This window comes from Seriola lalandi, unplaced genomic scaffold (genome assembly GCF_002814215.2).
Source record: "Seriola lalandi dorsalis isolate HSWRI2012SDOR001 ecotype SW California unplaced genomic scaffold, Sedor1 jcf7180002055008, whole genome shotgun sequence".
Classification (NCBI taxonomy): domain Eukaryota; kingdom Metazoa; phylum Chordata; class Actinopteri; order Carangiformes; family Carangidae; genus Seriola; species Seriola lalandi.
Genome location: NW_019525551.1, coordinates 3,105,885 through 3,122,421, shown reverse-complemented (window position 1 = coordinate 3,122,421; position 16,537 = coordinate 3,105,885). Strand labels below are relative to the sequence as shown.

The 16,537-nt window shown below is 40.3% G+C and overlaps 1 protein-coding gene across 1 annotated transcript; it reads right to left on the bottom strand.

The window, feature by feature from the left end:
- Positions 1–1,067: 1,067 nt before the first annotated feature.
- On the bottom strand, positions 1,068–14,156 carry cotl1 (coactosin-like F-actin binding protein 1). The gene is made up of 4 exons (XM_023397436.2): positions 13,742–14,156; positions 12,754–12,836; positions 5,577–5,734; positions 1,068–4,034 (listed from the first exon to the last, which is right to left on the bottom strand). The coding sequence occupies exons 1-4, from the start codon at positions 13,816–13,818 to the stop codon at positions 3,924–3,926; spliced, it is 429 nt and encodes a 142-aa protein (XP_023253204.1). The 5' UTR covers positions 13,819–14,156; the 3' UTR covers positions 1,068–3,923.
- Positions 14,157–16,537: the final 2,381 nt, after the last annotated feature.

Below are 16,537 nucleotides of genomic sequence, written 5' to 3'. Positions count from 1 at the left end.
TTCATTCTAACTCCACACCCACAGATTTTTCTTTTTTCATTTCAAACTTGTCGACGTCTTCGGCTCCAACAGGCACTGACTCAAGCTCCCTCCCCCCATCATTTTGCATAGTGTACCAGTTTATGTAGTATAAATTTATATTTTTCTATTCTGATTTTTATGTCTTGGCAAAATCGACAGCTGTAGTCAGAGGTTTGACTGTCCATCCATCTGTGTGTCCCATTCTCTTTGATGGGACAGACATCATCAAATCTTAAATAAAAGTTCACTTGGACTCAAGGATGAACCGATTAAAATTTGATTGTAAAAGGTCAAAGGTCAAGATCGTTGTGGCCTCACAAAACACGTTTCCGGCCATAAGCCAAGGATTCATTCACCAATTAAGACACAGGCCTAATAAGATAAAATGACAAAGTATTGACATTTTATATCCAAAAGGTCAAAGGTCAACTCCACTCTGACATCATAATATTCTGCAAAAACACTTCTGGCCATTGTTCAACACTGTATTTCAGGAAGGAGAGACTGTGACCATATTTCCTGCAACCTGACTGGTTGTTGGAAGAAAACAACCACTAAAAGATCAAGTCATGAAGGAAATAAATTCACAGATCCCCTCTCTAACGCTGTAGCAGAAAACATACATGGACCTGCTAACTTGCTCCACTTGTATTTAATAGTAAACACCAATTCTGCGTTATTTTCTGTCACTTTTATTATGTAGTGCAGGGCTTGATAATGTAGCATAAACTGCGATGGATTACACAACAAGCAAGTTTATTAATAGATAAGAAAATGCAAAGCAAAGGCTGCAACACATTTAAAAGTCAAACACTAAAGTACAGCCTGCATTTGTAAATGGTCAAAATATGTAAACCAGAGGGATCTTTGACACATCTCAGCTCTACAGCATCTACAGCTAACCCTCTTTTATAAGATCCAAGCTAACTGAAAAACGTGAGCAGCACGGACACAACCAAACTTATTTTTGTAGTTGCAAGTCCTCACCTCTTATTTATATTAATGTAAACTTCACAGACACACAAAAGACACTTCGAGAAGCAAGCTTTGGAAAAAAACATCAATTTTTATTTTGAAATGACTGATATTGTGCCCATTCACTTTTCTTTCTTTTTCTTTTTTGCGTTATTTTTGAAAATCTCTTCCACCAATGTCCAAGATAACAATGCTCTTAAAAATAAAATCAAAAAGGTAAAACTTTGAAGAGAAAATAAAATTCATCTCAAAAACAAACAAAAAAAAGTACAAGAAAAAAATCCTATTTTTTGCAGGGGGGAGGGAGGGTTTAAATCAAATAAAAAAAGATGCTACAACCGAGAAATGGCTCCTCCTGGGTTGGGATGACAAACCCAGGCCGTGATGATCCAAGTGCTGATCAAAGTCCCGGCCACATGTAAGGAGGATAGCCAATCACAGTGTAGTGTCCACAGACTCCCATGATGCCCCTCTCTCCATGGGAGACTAAGGCAGTCAAACACAGTAGGTTACAGTATGCATGGATACCTTTAAGTGGTAGATTGTGAGATGAGACACCAGAGGGAAAGATCTCCATCCTCAAAATCCTGAGATTTTGGGGAACATTCAATTCTTGAGCAAAGTGCTGCTGAGGGATCAATATATTAGTTGTTTCTATGTATTTCTATTGACTCATATCTACAGGCAGAAAAAACATCCTGTAAGGCCAAGAGTCTCATTCTTTGCCATGTACTCCTCTACAAATTCTGTCCCAACAAATTGTTAACGTTGATTATGTCCAACAGAAACTGGAAGGAGAAAGTGAACAGTACATGTAACAACAATGTTCACACTAATGATAAAAGAGATTCACAGCACAAAGTTTAAAGACAGGAGGATGAAAAACAGTCAGTCTCAGGACTTACGTAATGGATGTAATGGCTGACTTTGAGGCGGTAATGCAAACACAGCTGTCTGGCTGGAAGTGCCGAGGCGGATAAATGAGAACTTAGCACTATGACTCAAGCTGCCAACTCTCAGCGAGTTAGAAAATGGAGATCTTTTCCTCCGGGCGGTACAGTGTGTCATGACTAAGAGCATGTTCTGGTGTCAAACACATGCCTGCAAGTGGAGGGTTTCATTTCAAAATCATACATCTTGCCTTCATCAATGACGTCATTTTCCAACTACTTATGTTATTAACAGTCTACGACCTGAAAACATGATCACAGTACGGCGATTTGAAGTGAAACCCTTCAGTCTTACATCCTCATTATATTAAAATTCCTAGCAAACAGTGCTGCAGCCTTGATGTAACTTCATGATGCTCAACTGCAGCCCAGTTGAAATGAGGATGAGTGTGAGATGATGATGCACAGCACAGTAGATAACCAACCATGAGCTGACTGGGGAGAGGGCAGAGGGCAGGAGAGGAGAGAAGCCAGTGGTTTGTGACCTTTACAAGTGCCTGTACGTTTGCTTTTAACATGCATTTACATGTACATGAATGATATCTTGTATATTATGTGTTCTTTCAGAGCGTTGGTTGTGCGTATCCTCAGAAATTAGCGTTAGCAAATGCAGATGTCCAATTTTGAAACAGCTGTGATGTGTTCACTGTCGGGGTCGATTTTTGGATTAGACCCGGCCCTTAAAGGAACAGTCTGAAATGAGCTTATTTGCTTTCTCGTGGATGGAAAGTAGAGAAGATCGATACCACTCTCGCATTTGTTCATTCAATATGAAGCTACAGACAGCAGCCGGTTAGCTTAGCTTAGCATGAAGCTAGAAAATACAGCGAAACGGCTAGTCTGGCTCTGACCATAGGTAAATGAATACACCTAAGAACACCTGTAAAGGTCATGGATTAATACATTTTATCTCATTTGTTTAATCGGCACAAAAACCACAGAGTAAAACTGACAAGTCGCTGTCTCTTGGTGAGTAATACATGAGACTATTTCTAGACCACGAGCAGCGACTTCCTAGAGTCTCTGCTTGTTGCCTAGCAACTGCTACTATGTCATTTTTACACTTTGGTTTTTGTACAGATTAAACAAACAAGATATAAAATGTTCATTAGCGAGCTTTAGAGGTGCTGGTCGGTGGATGTTGTTACTTGTGGACAGAGCCAGGCTGTTTCCCTCCTCCCAGTCTTTGTGCTAAGCTAAACTAACCAGCTGCTGGATCCAGCTGCAAATTTACCTGTAAGATGTGAAAATCGTACCAATTTTCTCATTTTACTTTGAAAAAAAAAAAAATATATATATAACTCTTCCTTTAACAACTCAGGAATGTTCTTGAGTGGCACCATGTTAAGTATCTGAAAAGAAGATATTGCAGTGTTGATATTCGTTCCTGCTGACCCTGCATGTACTGTGGATCTTCTTATTAGTCTTCCAGATACACACACTGATGGAAGCAAGCATGTGCACAATACAGCTCATGCATACACTTTAAAATGGAGTACATAAGTGCCCGATACTTTAGAGGTGCACCAACAGCATTTCTACTGTCAGGATCTGATCCAACACACATCCCAACTAACTCTGACCTGCTTATCAGATTTTCTGAGAAGGCTATTACTGAGAGTACATTAACAAGCTGTTTAACTAGTTATAATAAGCCATTATTAGGTAGCATAAACAGTGTTTGGTTAATATTGGAAACACTTATACTGGTTCAACAAACTGCTCCTGGTGCACCTCTGCTTTGTTTGTGTTCTTGCAAATAAACAAATCGTTCACCATGAGGTTTTTTGCGAAACCTCATTTTGAAAGTAAAATGCGTGTGGTTAGTGGGTGCATTTCCCTTTCGTCAGTTGCCCTCTCCATCCTGCCTCGCCCTCTCCCCAAGAGGTAGCAGCCCTGCCCCAACACTCCCCACCCCCAAGTTATTCTACCCCATCCCCCCTGACCCCAACCCTTCCAGTGGACCGTGGCACTTCTCTACTCGGCCTGAGCGTCGTAGTTGGCTCCGCCCGCCTTCTTCAGCTCGGTGCGGATGTAGTCCTCTTCCAGTTCCCTCAGGTCACTGATCATGAACTCCTTCGCAAAGTTCTGCGGAAACAAAACACGAGCTGAAGTGAAGAAAAGTACCACCAGAGGATAAATGTATCTGGCACCAAAACAGTTTACATCAACATTTCAGAAAACCCAAAGTGACTTTTCATTTGTTGCATAATGGGGGACAAACCAAGTTTACAGATAAGGCTGAGTAATGTTTGACATTTTTCAAAACCTGTGTCAATACAATAACTGAGTTTTGGTACAATAACTCTGAAGAACATCAACATGTTTCTCTGGAAAATCCTTTTTCCTTTAAGAAAATATGACAAACTTCACAGTGTTTAAAGTCCTGCCTCACAAGAGCTGCGTAGTAAAATCGACAGCTTTTGATACGTGACGCAGTAGACACATGTCTGTTGGTAACAAAGCAGTACTGATGTACAATACCCCACCCTCCTCAAGGCCCATTCACTCCAGAAAGTGGCACAGATTCATTCTTACTGCTAACTGCTAACTTTCAACTGTCACTATAAAAATGCTGCGATGAAAACCCAGTTGATGTCAGATATATTTTAGGTAAGACACATGATCAATGTCTAAAACAATTGGCAATAAATACACGGGTGTTGTACATGTGTTTTGTGTCATGTGACAAATCCACAGATGACCTTTAAAACTGTGATTTTTGGCCACTTGGTGGAAGTGGAACAAACTGTGAACACAACAGTGACATGTTGTTTCACATCCAGCAGACACAGAACATTAGTGTTAAGTCGTTCTTCTGGACACCTGATGACTTTAAAGGTCCATATTGTATAAAAGGTAGATGTCCATGTGTAGTTTAATTATAGATCAGGTCTAGCTTCTATATTAATACTGTGAAAGTATCAAAGCCTCAGTCCACAGAGAAATGCACACAGCCTGTATTCAGAAACTGAGCCTTAAAACCAGCCGTCAGGACTTCTGTAACTTTGTGATGTCACAACAAAGCAGTCACCGCTCATAGCCATGCCCCAAGCCCCGCCCACCTGGACCCATTATCCAACCATCAACCATCAGGCTCACTGACCTGTTGTTACTAGAGCTCCAGAGAGAAGCCTGAGAGAGGAGATGTAAAACTACACTGAGATGGTTTTTGGTTCTTAAAACCACAAATATATCTTTTTATGGATCAACACTTCAAATAAAACACAGAAGAAGAGGAGAATATGGAGCTTTTAGTCTAATATTTGCTCTTGCATTGGCTCCTGCTTGGTTAAGCAGAAATCACAATGTCACTGTTTCACAGTAAACGCCATGATTTTTTACATTGTTAAAATTGAAAAATTGATTAGCACAGCTTAACATTTAGCACTAACTGATTATGTTTACAGAGTACTACTCACATTCTCATATTCCCTGTTGCTGTTCGACGCTACATCTCAAATGTATCCACCTCCCTGTTGCCATGTTGTCACCATCCTGTTTCCCCAAAGGAACCATTACAGCTTCACTCTATTCTTCTCTCGCAATGACAACCATTCTTTTAATTACTTCTTCCTCCACACACACACACACACACACACACACACACACACACAACGAGTCTCTGACCTGCACGATCTCTTTGACCAGTGTCTTGTCGGTGCTGATCTTGGCGCGCTGCAGCCCACTGATGTTCTCGCCGATCCAGGTGATGAGGGTGAACTTGGCTCGTTTGCTCATGGCGTCTCCAGTCGTGATCCGGACGAAGCCGAACAGACGAGCGTCATCTGAGGGAAGAGATGGAGAAGACTGTGAGATTGAACGTACAGATTGAAGGTGCTTGAAGCGTATATTTTAAAATGTTACCCACCCAAATATAAAAACACACACACACACACACACACACACACAGAGGGCTTAACAGACAAAACAGCTGTAAATAGTTTGCTCGGGCTGTTCTTACACCAGGCAGGTACTGACTGACCTCCTGTCATGTGATGTGATGTCACGCTCTGTTTTTCCATTTACTGATAGTGAAAGGCTGCAAAGAAACTCCATATCTCATATAAAATATATAAATATAAAATGTCTTAACAAGTCCTAACGGCGGCTTCATTCAATTACAATCACTCAACATACAGCTTGATACACAATGAGTGCAAAGCCGATCGACGTTACAACAATGAATCTAAATCTGTATATTTGTCTTTGTGTTCACAGTGGGTCACTTCGTGTATGAATTGTGTCTTTCTGGTTCTGCATCAGCATCACAGCATGTGTGTGTGTGTGTGAGTGTGTGTGTGTGTGTGTCTGGCACAAGGCAGAGAAAAACATTTAAAGTCTTAGTGTTGCAGTGCAGATGAATACAAGGTTCTGCTTTTTGTAGTTCCACTGAATCAGCAGAGTGAAGCTTTGTGAAGTAAGCGTGTGTGTGTGTGTGTGTGTGTGTGTGTGTGTGTGTGTGTGTACGCAACAAGGAAGTATTCAGGTCAATAGACTAAAGGTTGCTTTTGTGAGCCTTGCAGTTGTGTCCCAAAGCTCCCAGCAGCCACACCTCTCACCGTCATGGTGGTCCACTCCAGACCTGACTGTCTGTAAACAGTGTCTGAATACAACCTACACACATACAACCAGGCTGATGAGAAAAATACATTTCTGCTTCTCTGACTTGAACCTCTTCAGGTCTCTAAATTCTATTCAAATAAAAACAGCATCAGCAGAGAACATCACTGTGAACTGCTCACAGACGTTTGCAACATAAAAAGGTCACACATCAGGAAGATAAGGGACGGGTGGTATAGGGGACAACCTCCAGTAACACTACACCAGTGTTTACATGCACAGTAAATTTCCAGTCTCTTATATCCTCTGTAAGTGTTATGAATTCAAACTGACTGATACTATCAACATGGATCAAGTAGCTGCATCATACTGGACAGGGTGGCGCATAAATTCCATATATGCCACGTGTCTGAGTGTGTGAGCTGGTGTCTACCTCAAATTCAACTCGTGGTTTCTGTCCTAGATTATAAATAAACATCTGGAAAGTGATAAAAATATCATTTTTGAAGTGACACTGAGATGTTTTTATTTTCTTCACGAAAGAAGAAGCTCGTCTTCCTGTCAAGAAAATGGTCACAACAATGACAAATCCTGAATATCTATTATTTTTTAAACTTTAGACCCTCTTTAGTCCTTCACTGGTAATATTATACATATCAATGTTAGCACTGTCTTACTTTACTGTTAGTAATGCTGCCTTTTCCACTGTTGGTGAAAGCAAGAATCTGTACGACTGGGAAAAATATTATCAGATGTCCTTTGATTTCCTTTGTTAAAACCAACATGTTCTCTTTCAGTTCTTTTGCTATCATTTAGGAACATCAACCAATGGTGCAAAGTGTCTCTCTAATGGCTAATGAGTATAATAAGCACTCTATTAAGAGCCTGTGCTTGATATCACATCTATTAACAGCCACCATGTAGGCAGGAAGTAACTGTACCAGAGCTGTGTTAGCTAGATTCACAAGAGATAGTCTGAACAAAAATGATCCATTTCCACTATACAAGACATGCTGTATTAAAACTGCACAAAGAGGAAGAGGCAGGATTTCAATATATATCCTTTAAAGCATGACTAGGAGCTCACAAGGCTGAGTAGTGATCATTCTCTAAATGTTGACTTTCAGATGTTTAAGTTACCTCTAGACATCGTTTGAGAAACTGCATTTAGCTTCATCTGTAGCTTTTATGTCAAGGAAACTGGACTTGTTTTAAAGTCTTGATGTGGATTTGTTGAAGATGGTGTAGAGAAGATGTCGTACAGTGAGCTGAGGAACGTAGGCCACTCGTGAAGTTACAGAACTTACGTTCACATATGAAGTAAACAGAATAAGTCAAAGTTTATTTCATTCTAGTGTGATTATACTGGACACTTCATTTGACTGCTTCACACCTGCTTCCCTCACCACTTTGTCTTGTCCGCTCTGTTTGGCAGCAGCTTACAGTATCATTATGTAACAGTAACATTAACAGATTACTCATTATTGTCTTCCTGATGTTTTTGTCTGAGTTGCAGGGAAAAAAACATCCCCAACTACGGTGGCCCTGAAAGCTCAACACACTGCAACTTAAGTAAAACACATGCAAATAGACAAAATAAACAAATTCAGAAAACATCTTCATCTTTTCTGTATTTGCGTGTGTTGTGAGTATTTGCAGCACATGTTCTGTCAAACTGATGGTGATGTTTTCTCAATTTGCTTGTGTTTTGTCTATTTGTATGCGTTTTCTTAAGTTGCAGTATATTGAGCTTGCAGGGCCACCGTACCCAACTCCTCAAGAGAGACCACTGACACTCATGTTTCCATCTTACAATTCCCATCCTTATTGGGTTAACATAAAAAATAAATCTAGGTGCGAATCACTTTAACACATACTTAACATCTATAAAGGCCAATAGCTGATGTGGCTCTATCAATACATAAATAAAGCCAGAACACCACAGGAGTGCACCACATCACCACTGACTGAGATACAGCTGCATCACCCAGCAGCCAGCCTGGGGAACATGAGCACACTGTGCGCACTAATATTTATTAGGGTTAGCTGGTTTCCACTGGTGGCAGACTAATAAAAGATACGTGTATAAAAATACATCTAATCACTATATAATTAAATTGTAGCTGAAACCATTAGATATTTAACTAGTTCATTTAAGACAAACCTGACAATCTTCTGTTTGATGTTGTTTTCACTGTGATACTTTTGAGTTTAGTGTTGGTCTGTCAAAACGATTTGAATGAGTCTCTTTGCCACTTACTTCATACATTTTATTGACTAAATGAGGAGCACACCAGCTGTTTGGTATTGCTCTTCCATAATGCTGAAGAAAGACAGAAAGAATGGTCAACATTGAAGCAGCAGAGGCCAAGACATTTGTCAGAAACACTGGATCCTACACTTCCCATAATGCAAAGTGTCTCACTTTGAACCCTTCCTGCCCGGTAACCACCCACATATTGAACACTCCTCATCCCCAGTTTGTAACTCAGGCTTTCTGTTACAAAGTCGTAGTCTCCAGGCCCAAGCCCAGACAACCCTTATGACATCACTATGACATCATTGGGGGTTGTTTGCACACACCTGAAAAAGTCCTCCCTAGCCACAGCCGACATTGTGCCTTTAATCTATTGCAAATGCACACCAGACATCCAGTTCTCCTCTAACGCAAAATCGGTTGACTGTCAAGAAACAGATTGAATCAACAGAGGCGAGTAATCCTGACTCAAGCTTCAAAAATACAGCATACTACATTTCCCATAATGCAACTTAACAGCATCTTTCATTAGAGACTGCCTGGTAAACATCTTTCATCTTTCAAACTCCATGCCCCAGTTTGTAACATAGGATTACTGTTAAAAGGTGACGATCATCAGGGTTATTTTCTCACTCCAGAACCACAGAGGATGTTTTACAACTGTTTTCACAGGCTGAGCAGAACTGATCTTCAGAGTGTCCATTCAATTCAAAAACAAATTAGGTTATCACTTATTTGATTTAATTGCAACCTTGCAACTCAAATACGCTTCATGTTGTGGATATGATAATAAGCAAAATTCAATCACTTTATAATGTTAAAGGTCCCGTGTTTTCCTCGTGTTTCATTTGAAATGCTTATTCATAAAAAGATATATTTGTGGTTTTAAGAACCAAAACCATCTCAATGTAGTTTTGCATCTCCTCTCTCAGGCTTCTCTCCTGAGCTGTAGCAACAACTGGTCTGTTTTCTGACTGATCCAATAAAAATATAGCAGATTTCAGGTAAACACTCAGAAAAACCAAATCCTGCAAGGTTGGATGGTGGGTCCAGGTGGGCGGGGCTTGGGGCGTGGCTGAGAGTGGTGACTGCTTTGTTGTGACATCACAAAGTTACAGGAAGTCCTGACGGCTGGTTTTAAGGCTCAGTTTCTGAATACAGGCTGTGTGCATTTCTCTGTGAGGCTTTGATACTTTCACAGTATTAATATAGAACCTAGACCTGATCTATAATCACACAACACATGGACATCTACCTTTAGACTATATGGACCTTTCCTTGGATGATTCTTAAGGTGGTAACAAGCTGATTTAAGTTGTGTTACTGTTAAAAGGTCTGCTGATTTTACTACACTGCATTAGCTGTATTATGTTTATGTACCTGTAGAAGCTGCTGATAAAGAGTTTCCTAGCAGGGACTCAGCACCACTGTTCTCAGATCAGACCAGTCGCACATTAACGAGAGCGGCCACTGTAAAGAGTCTTATCAGTGCCGACACAAAGGATATCATTTGTTTCAGCACCTTGCCTGGAGCAATGCACGCACACACACACACACACACACACACACGCACATCCCCACACTTTGTCCTCTGCAGGCAACCCCCCCCCCCCCCCCCCCCCCCCCCGCTGCAGAGAACACGGCACTGAAACAACTACAGTGATGAGACAGCAGAAAAGACTTTCTGGGAGAGACATCGGTCTGCATAAACTGACTTTGTTTTAGCACACCAAAGGTTGGCAGGTGCCACCGGATCTTGCTGTCAAAGCTCCCTCAGCCCACGCCGAGTCCCTCAGCAGTACAGCCTAGAAACTACAGCGGTCTCCTGTGGATGGTGATGAGGAGTGGTGTTACCAACATGTTAATTGAGTCCAAATTTGGTCTTGTTTTTATCTCCACTAACATCAGGGCCTGAGGACGGTGATGTCAGTCAGTCAGTGGGCTATTTAATTTGGTGTGGATCCCAAAAGAGTGAATGTTTTGGTGACACCCAGATCTTTTATACCTAGCACTGCTCTTAGCAGAACTTCTTCCACGACCAACACTTTGATCCATCACAGCATATCGTAATGCCACATTTCCCAGAAATGTGCTGCGTATATTTATGGGCCTCCAGAGGATGAATTCCCCTGCCTGGGTGACTTTAACAAATTGCCATTAAATTTAGTGAGCCTGTTCATGCTCCCCAGAGGATGGACAGTTTCTACAGTTCTCTGTAGAGATCTCTGAACCAAATGTCAGATTCATCCTGTGGGGACTATAAATATTTGCACAAAATTTTGTCCCAGTCTATTCAGTAGATGTTCAGATATTTCACAGGATAAATGAAACTTTGAGCTGCTGGTTGCACTACAGGAAAAGTCAGGGGAGCATCACCAGGCTTCATCTTCTGAGGACAATGAACGTCTGTAAATAAATTTCACAACATCCTGTATTTGTCCGGCAATTTCAGTCTCGACAAAAGTGGTGGGCGGACTGACTGACACGGCCACCTCTAGAGCTGCATGGCTAAAAACACTACAATTGTATTTGGACAGTTTCTATTTGATTGATTCTATTTGAAGACTTGAAACCTGAGAAACACCTTCCCACCAGGACTGAATTTCCCCTTGGCAGATAGTTTGGTGACCTCCAATGAATCATTTATGGCACTTACTAAGTAATTTATTGATTGTTGCTACATTTTGTCAGTAATAATTGGCTTTAAAAATCTTGGTGGCCATTCTTTGACCCAGGTTGTGCAGACCAGAACTTATCTAATTGTACTTCCTGCAGTTCTATAAGTTAAATATCAATATTCAAAACAAGCCCTCCTTTCCCAGGCTCAGTAGACGATCCGTCTGCATCAGCTCCTCCTACACTCAGACAATTTTTGCTGCAGAGTTACAACTTCACCACTAAATAAGGGAAACAAGCCCACAGACAGAGAGATGTCTGATAATGTGTGTGTCATCTCTGAACAGGAACTGATGGTAAATGCACCAGCTAAGCTGTTGTAAAGCACAGTGATAGATGGGCTGGTTCAACATAGGAATGTGAGCTATATTGGTGAAAAAAAAAAAAAAAGAGAGGAGTACAGCCCTGAGGCCGCAAGCTTTAAAGACAGCAAGAGCAAGCATCAGAAACAGCCACACCCAACATCTGAGCAGATGCTTTTCCTGGAGGACACAGAAAAAAAGGACCTTACATCAGAGAGTGAGATTGTTTTTCTCTGTAAATCCGCCAGTGCCCAATCATTTTTGTTATTTTTCTTTTTTCATGAGGGACAAAAATTTGCTTCATGCAAACAGAGATACAACTAATCACTGTGCTGAATACATAGCACACACACACACACACACACACACACACACAAATAAGAAGATAAATGTTTACAATGATGTATTTCTTTTACACAGCAGTATCTATAATCAGCATCCTGCATTGGTAGGAGTATTCTCAGAATTCAGAGGCATTAAAGGTAGTGACAGGTGAAAATTAAACTTGGATGAATGCCAACTAGTTGGAGAACAAGGACTTAAGTTTAAAGTACACTTGAGCATCTTACAGTTGTACTGTAATTCAGGGGGAAAAAAATGGCATGGATATACAAAAGGTTGCCCTTCAATGTTTCACCTTGTAAAAAACACACACACAGGATATGGTAGAACAGATTATGCAATGCAATGCATACAGGGTTAAGTGCTTTGACACTATAGTCACACAGCTCAAGGCCAATGGGTGAAAGAGCACAGAGTCTTAAAAGATTAGTGTCCTGCCAAGTCAAGCTGTGTGGCATATAGGCTGTTTAACCTGTCCAGAGAAGAACACACACACACACACACACACACACACACACACACACACACACACACACACACACACACACCAACACACACCAAAATCCAGACTAGTCAGCAGCAGGGAGAGAGGTTTCACCCATACATTACACCAGCATGGCTTGCTGGCAACTAGGGTGGCACCACTGAAATAAAATTAGCTCTTTACCTGTGCACATCCTCTTGAAGTCCTCATAGTCAGTCCCTTGTCCTCCAGGCACGATCATGGAGCCCTCATATTTAAACACAGCCCTGGGAGATGCAGATACACGTGCATTATTACTCCATACATTATGCAGTCTCATGATCTGTTGACGCACAATGACGGTATTATATGCACGTTAAACCCATTTTGCAAACCGAAGAAATGCACAAAATGCCTAAGACGCCCATGCAATGTGGCAGCTGTGCGTCAGCCATGTGCAAGTGTCACTACTATAACGTTATCCTCTCTGAATACAGGACAAAGGAAATTACTTCTGCCCCGCTGGGCCTGATAACTGTGCAGTGTGTGGCCGCTGAATAGCCGGAATACCGATCAGTTAGATCAGAGGGACAGATCATTGAAAGCTTCATGTATTTTAACCATTATTATAAAAAAAAACACAGGCGCTGGATTCTAGTTTTCGTTTAATGAGTGTGAAACAATTTACGAAGGTCTCAATTGCGGGCAAATCCCCGGTGTGCCATTCTAGCGCGTATTCAGGGCAAGCAGGTCGAACTACTTTCAAATATCGAGCAATTTAAGGTTACCGTGCCTAACTGCGAAAGTACATATGGCGTAAAATACAATTAACTACATCTTCTATGTCTGAAGGAGTCCATATGTTAATCGGCATATATCCAGTTAGGAAAAAGGTACATATTTAAATAAAAACTAAACTATTATAAAAAAGTCGCCCTCTTAATTCGCACCCTTCTCCTCTGACACGACAGCGCAGTAGGGCGGGTAGGTAAATGGGATTTTAACTGATAAGATCGAAAAACGGATTGCTTGATGTGTTATATGGCTGCCGAAGTGTTTAATGACTAGTGAGTATTCAGACGAGATGGTAAGTTATATGTATGACAGGTGCAATGTTGCAAATTTACATGACATATACAACAGTCACATTCTTTAACGGAGTATGGACACGTAACCATGTCCGCACACTCACCAGTTGGTATCCGTGTTGTCGTCTCTGACTTGGTTGTAAGCCTCTCTGCAAGCCTCTTTATCGATCTGGGTTGCCATTTTTCGGGTGGATAGGAGTAAAACAGTCGAACTCTACGTTGTATCAGTCCAAACCAGAGGGGAGCTAGCTACACAGTAATAAAACAGCTAACTTGTGCAGTTGATGCTACACATCAGACAACTATAACTGATAGCGTTATACAACAAGCTTCATTCCAAAATCACGACCACTGCACTGGAGCAATTGAGCCGGTTGGACTTAGAGGAAAGAGACGGCTCTTCTAGCAGCTCGGTTCATTTCCTGTAAATTGCCACTTTATGGGCGTTGGTGATGTTAGTCAATCAGGTTGCCAGCTGACAGACAGAGAGTCCCCCAGACGCTGGATTCACCTCCTCCCCTGTGAACGTTCAATATTCTGAGGGCAGCAGTCAAGGCAGCCACAACATACAAGTACGTTTTCCGGTAGGCATTTTCAAAATAAATTAGACAGTAGTGAAAACTGTCTGCACCACATTAAGAACAATATTGTTGTAATGTACTGCTGTCAAATAGTGATGTGATATTACATTAATTCACAAAAATAAAAAATGGCAGTAATAAATTTATTAATCAGACGTGAGTTGTTTTGTTTTTTTAATTAAGGGTACTTTAAACTTCCTTTTGAAACAATGTTTGCTACTTAACTTCGCAGTCTATTATCTTTATGAGCCATTTATTATTTTTTAAATTTTGTAATATTTGATTTGTACATTTGAGTTTGTTGGGGAAAGGAAAGCAGCAAAGGAGAAATCGTTGTCTAAAGCTATGCCATGCTCCTGTTTTTACATGAATATACATCCTACATTTATATGAATCAGTCGGAAAATCCCACTCAAACAGCATCAAACAAACTCAATTCATTTTTTATTTAACTGCATTTATATAGCCACTTTGGAAACAATAAACAGGAAAAGGGCAGATATACATAATAATCCTGAAAAATAAGAAATAACTGGCACCAAGGACAAAAAAGTGAAATTTTAATATGCATTTGATGACGTAACAAATAGTGTTCCATGACATCCAGTGTGTTGGAAGTTCAATTGTTCTTCCTTTATAGTCCAGAAAATGTAGAATACGTTTATCCTTTTTCAGGGACACTATTCATGATTTTTAATATGAAGGAAAAAAACAATTACTTCCGGTTTTTCTTTTACTAAATTGTGTAACTTGACAGTCTCACTTGCTCAGTGCAGGGGTATTAAGATCCAACAATTATGTCTCAATAGTTTAATTTCAGTTCGTTTTAATACGTAACACTTGTTGCTGCGGGCCAATTAAGGATTGTTTCAACACCAGCACCCAGATACACAACACAAGACCGTACAGTGCTGTGCTTCATAAAATATTGTAATGTGTGGTTTATAGCAAGATTATTAACAATGTAGGTACAAAACAAAACTGCAGAGGCAACTATACACCTCAGTACAATGCTAAAACAGCTACACAATACAGTGTCTGTCACCAGGGCGGGGGTTGCATGTGTTGGCCTATGTAGGCTACATGAAGTATGAGGTTCTGTGATGGAGTATCAGGTTGAGTGGTCAGACAGCACAGAAGTCAAAGCTGTCTTCTTTGGGAGTCTTGAGTCCATTTGCTCCAGTGTAATGACAGGCACTGATAAGGACTGAGAAGTAGCTTCACCGGCCTAAGCGCTGTGGCTCTGAGACTGTTACTGCATCATCCCGCCACCTGCTGGTCCACAAACAGACCAGCACACCCGTGATTCTGCAGTTACTGGTGCATTCTGCTTCTATAGTTATGTGAGAAAAGCGTTATCAGCAGTGAACGTTAAAGGAAATCATTTTCATGTGTTATATTGATGCAAAATATGCTGCCTCATTATACGAATACAGTCAAATCAGAAGCTTCAGATACTCTATGTCACTTTTATATACTTTATATATATAAATACTGTATGTATGTTTTATATATTTTCCACTTTACGTATAATAAATATATAAGTCATTAAAGACAAGATATTTGTTATGAGTCTGTCTTGCTTTATGATAGCAGGTAACACTATGAGCTGATCACCTTCTCATTATTTTTCATTAGACTGAGTCATAAAGCCTGAAAACCCCTTTTACAGAGATGTTTCTATCAGCTCAGTTTGCTGTTCCAGTTATTCCACATCCAAACAACACTGATTACTCAGGAGGGTCTGCCCTATAGAAATGTAACCACTGTTTTCTTTTTTAAAAAATTCGGGCATGTTATGGGTATATACAAAGTTGTGCTGTAGATGTATTATTTAGTCATTTGAAGAACTTTTAACATAGTTTTACATAACTTAAGTAATCTTTTCTTTTGGTGTTTTATCACATTTTGTTTCATCGTGGGATTGAATCACATACTATATCTCTTTGGTCATGATTATCTATTAATTATTTTTAAAGTACCATAAATAATTTTAGACAGATTCTTCTTTTCTACGTATGGTTTTTATGACAGAGAAAGCTTTCTTGGCTTTATTGTAGAAATTCTAAATGGCTTCCTCTCTCATTTTGTCTGAGTGTGTTTCCAAAAATAAGTAAATAAATTTGCAAAAACAGTAAGTCTTTTTTCCTCATTAACGCTTTGACGTCTTATTAATTAAGTTATTTAGAAAGCATGGGGCAGTTAAATATATTTAAAACCTTCAGTGTCATTGCCAGTCTTGAATATACCCTCATAAGGCTGGCTGTGATTGGTCCAGCTCCGTTAAGCTAGCTAGTGCTGGTCACAACATCCGGTTGA

What these genes read in the sequence shown, in the direction of transcription:
- cotl1 (XM_023397436.2), bottom strand. Translation starts at nt 13,818, where the DNA reads ATGGCAACCCAGATCGATAAAGAGGCTTGCAGAGAGGCTTACAACCAA. An exon ending in GACAACACGGATACCAACTG is followed by an intron (nt 12,837 to 13,741) that starts GTGAGTGTGCGG and finishes TGCATCTCCCAG; the next exon opens with GGCTGTGTTTAAATATGAGG. An exon ending in TGGTCAAAGAGATCGTGCAG is followed by an intron (nt 4,035 to 5,576) that starts GTCAGAGACTCG and finishes TTGTTTCCGCAG; the next exon opens with AACTTTGCGAAGGAGTTCAT.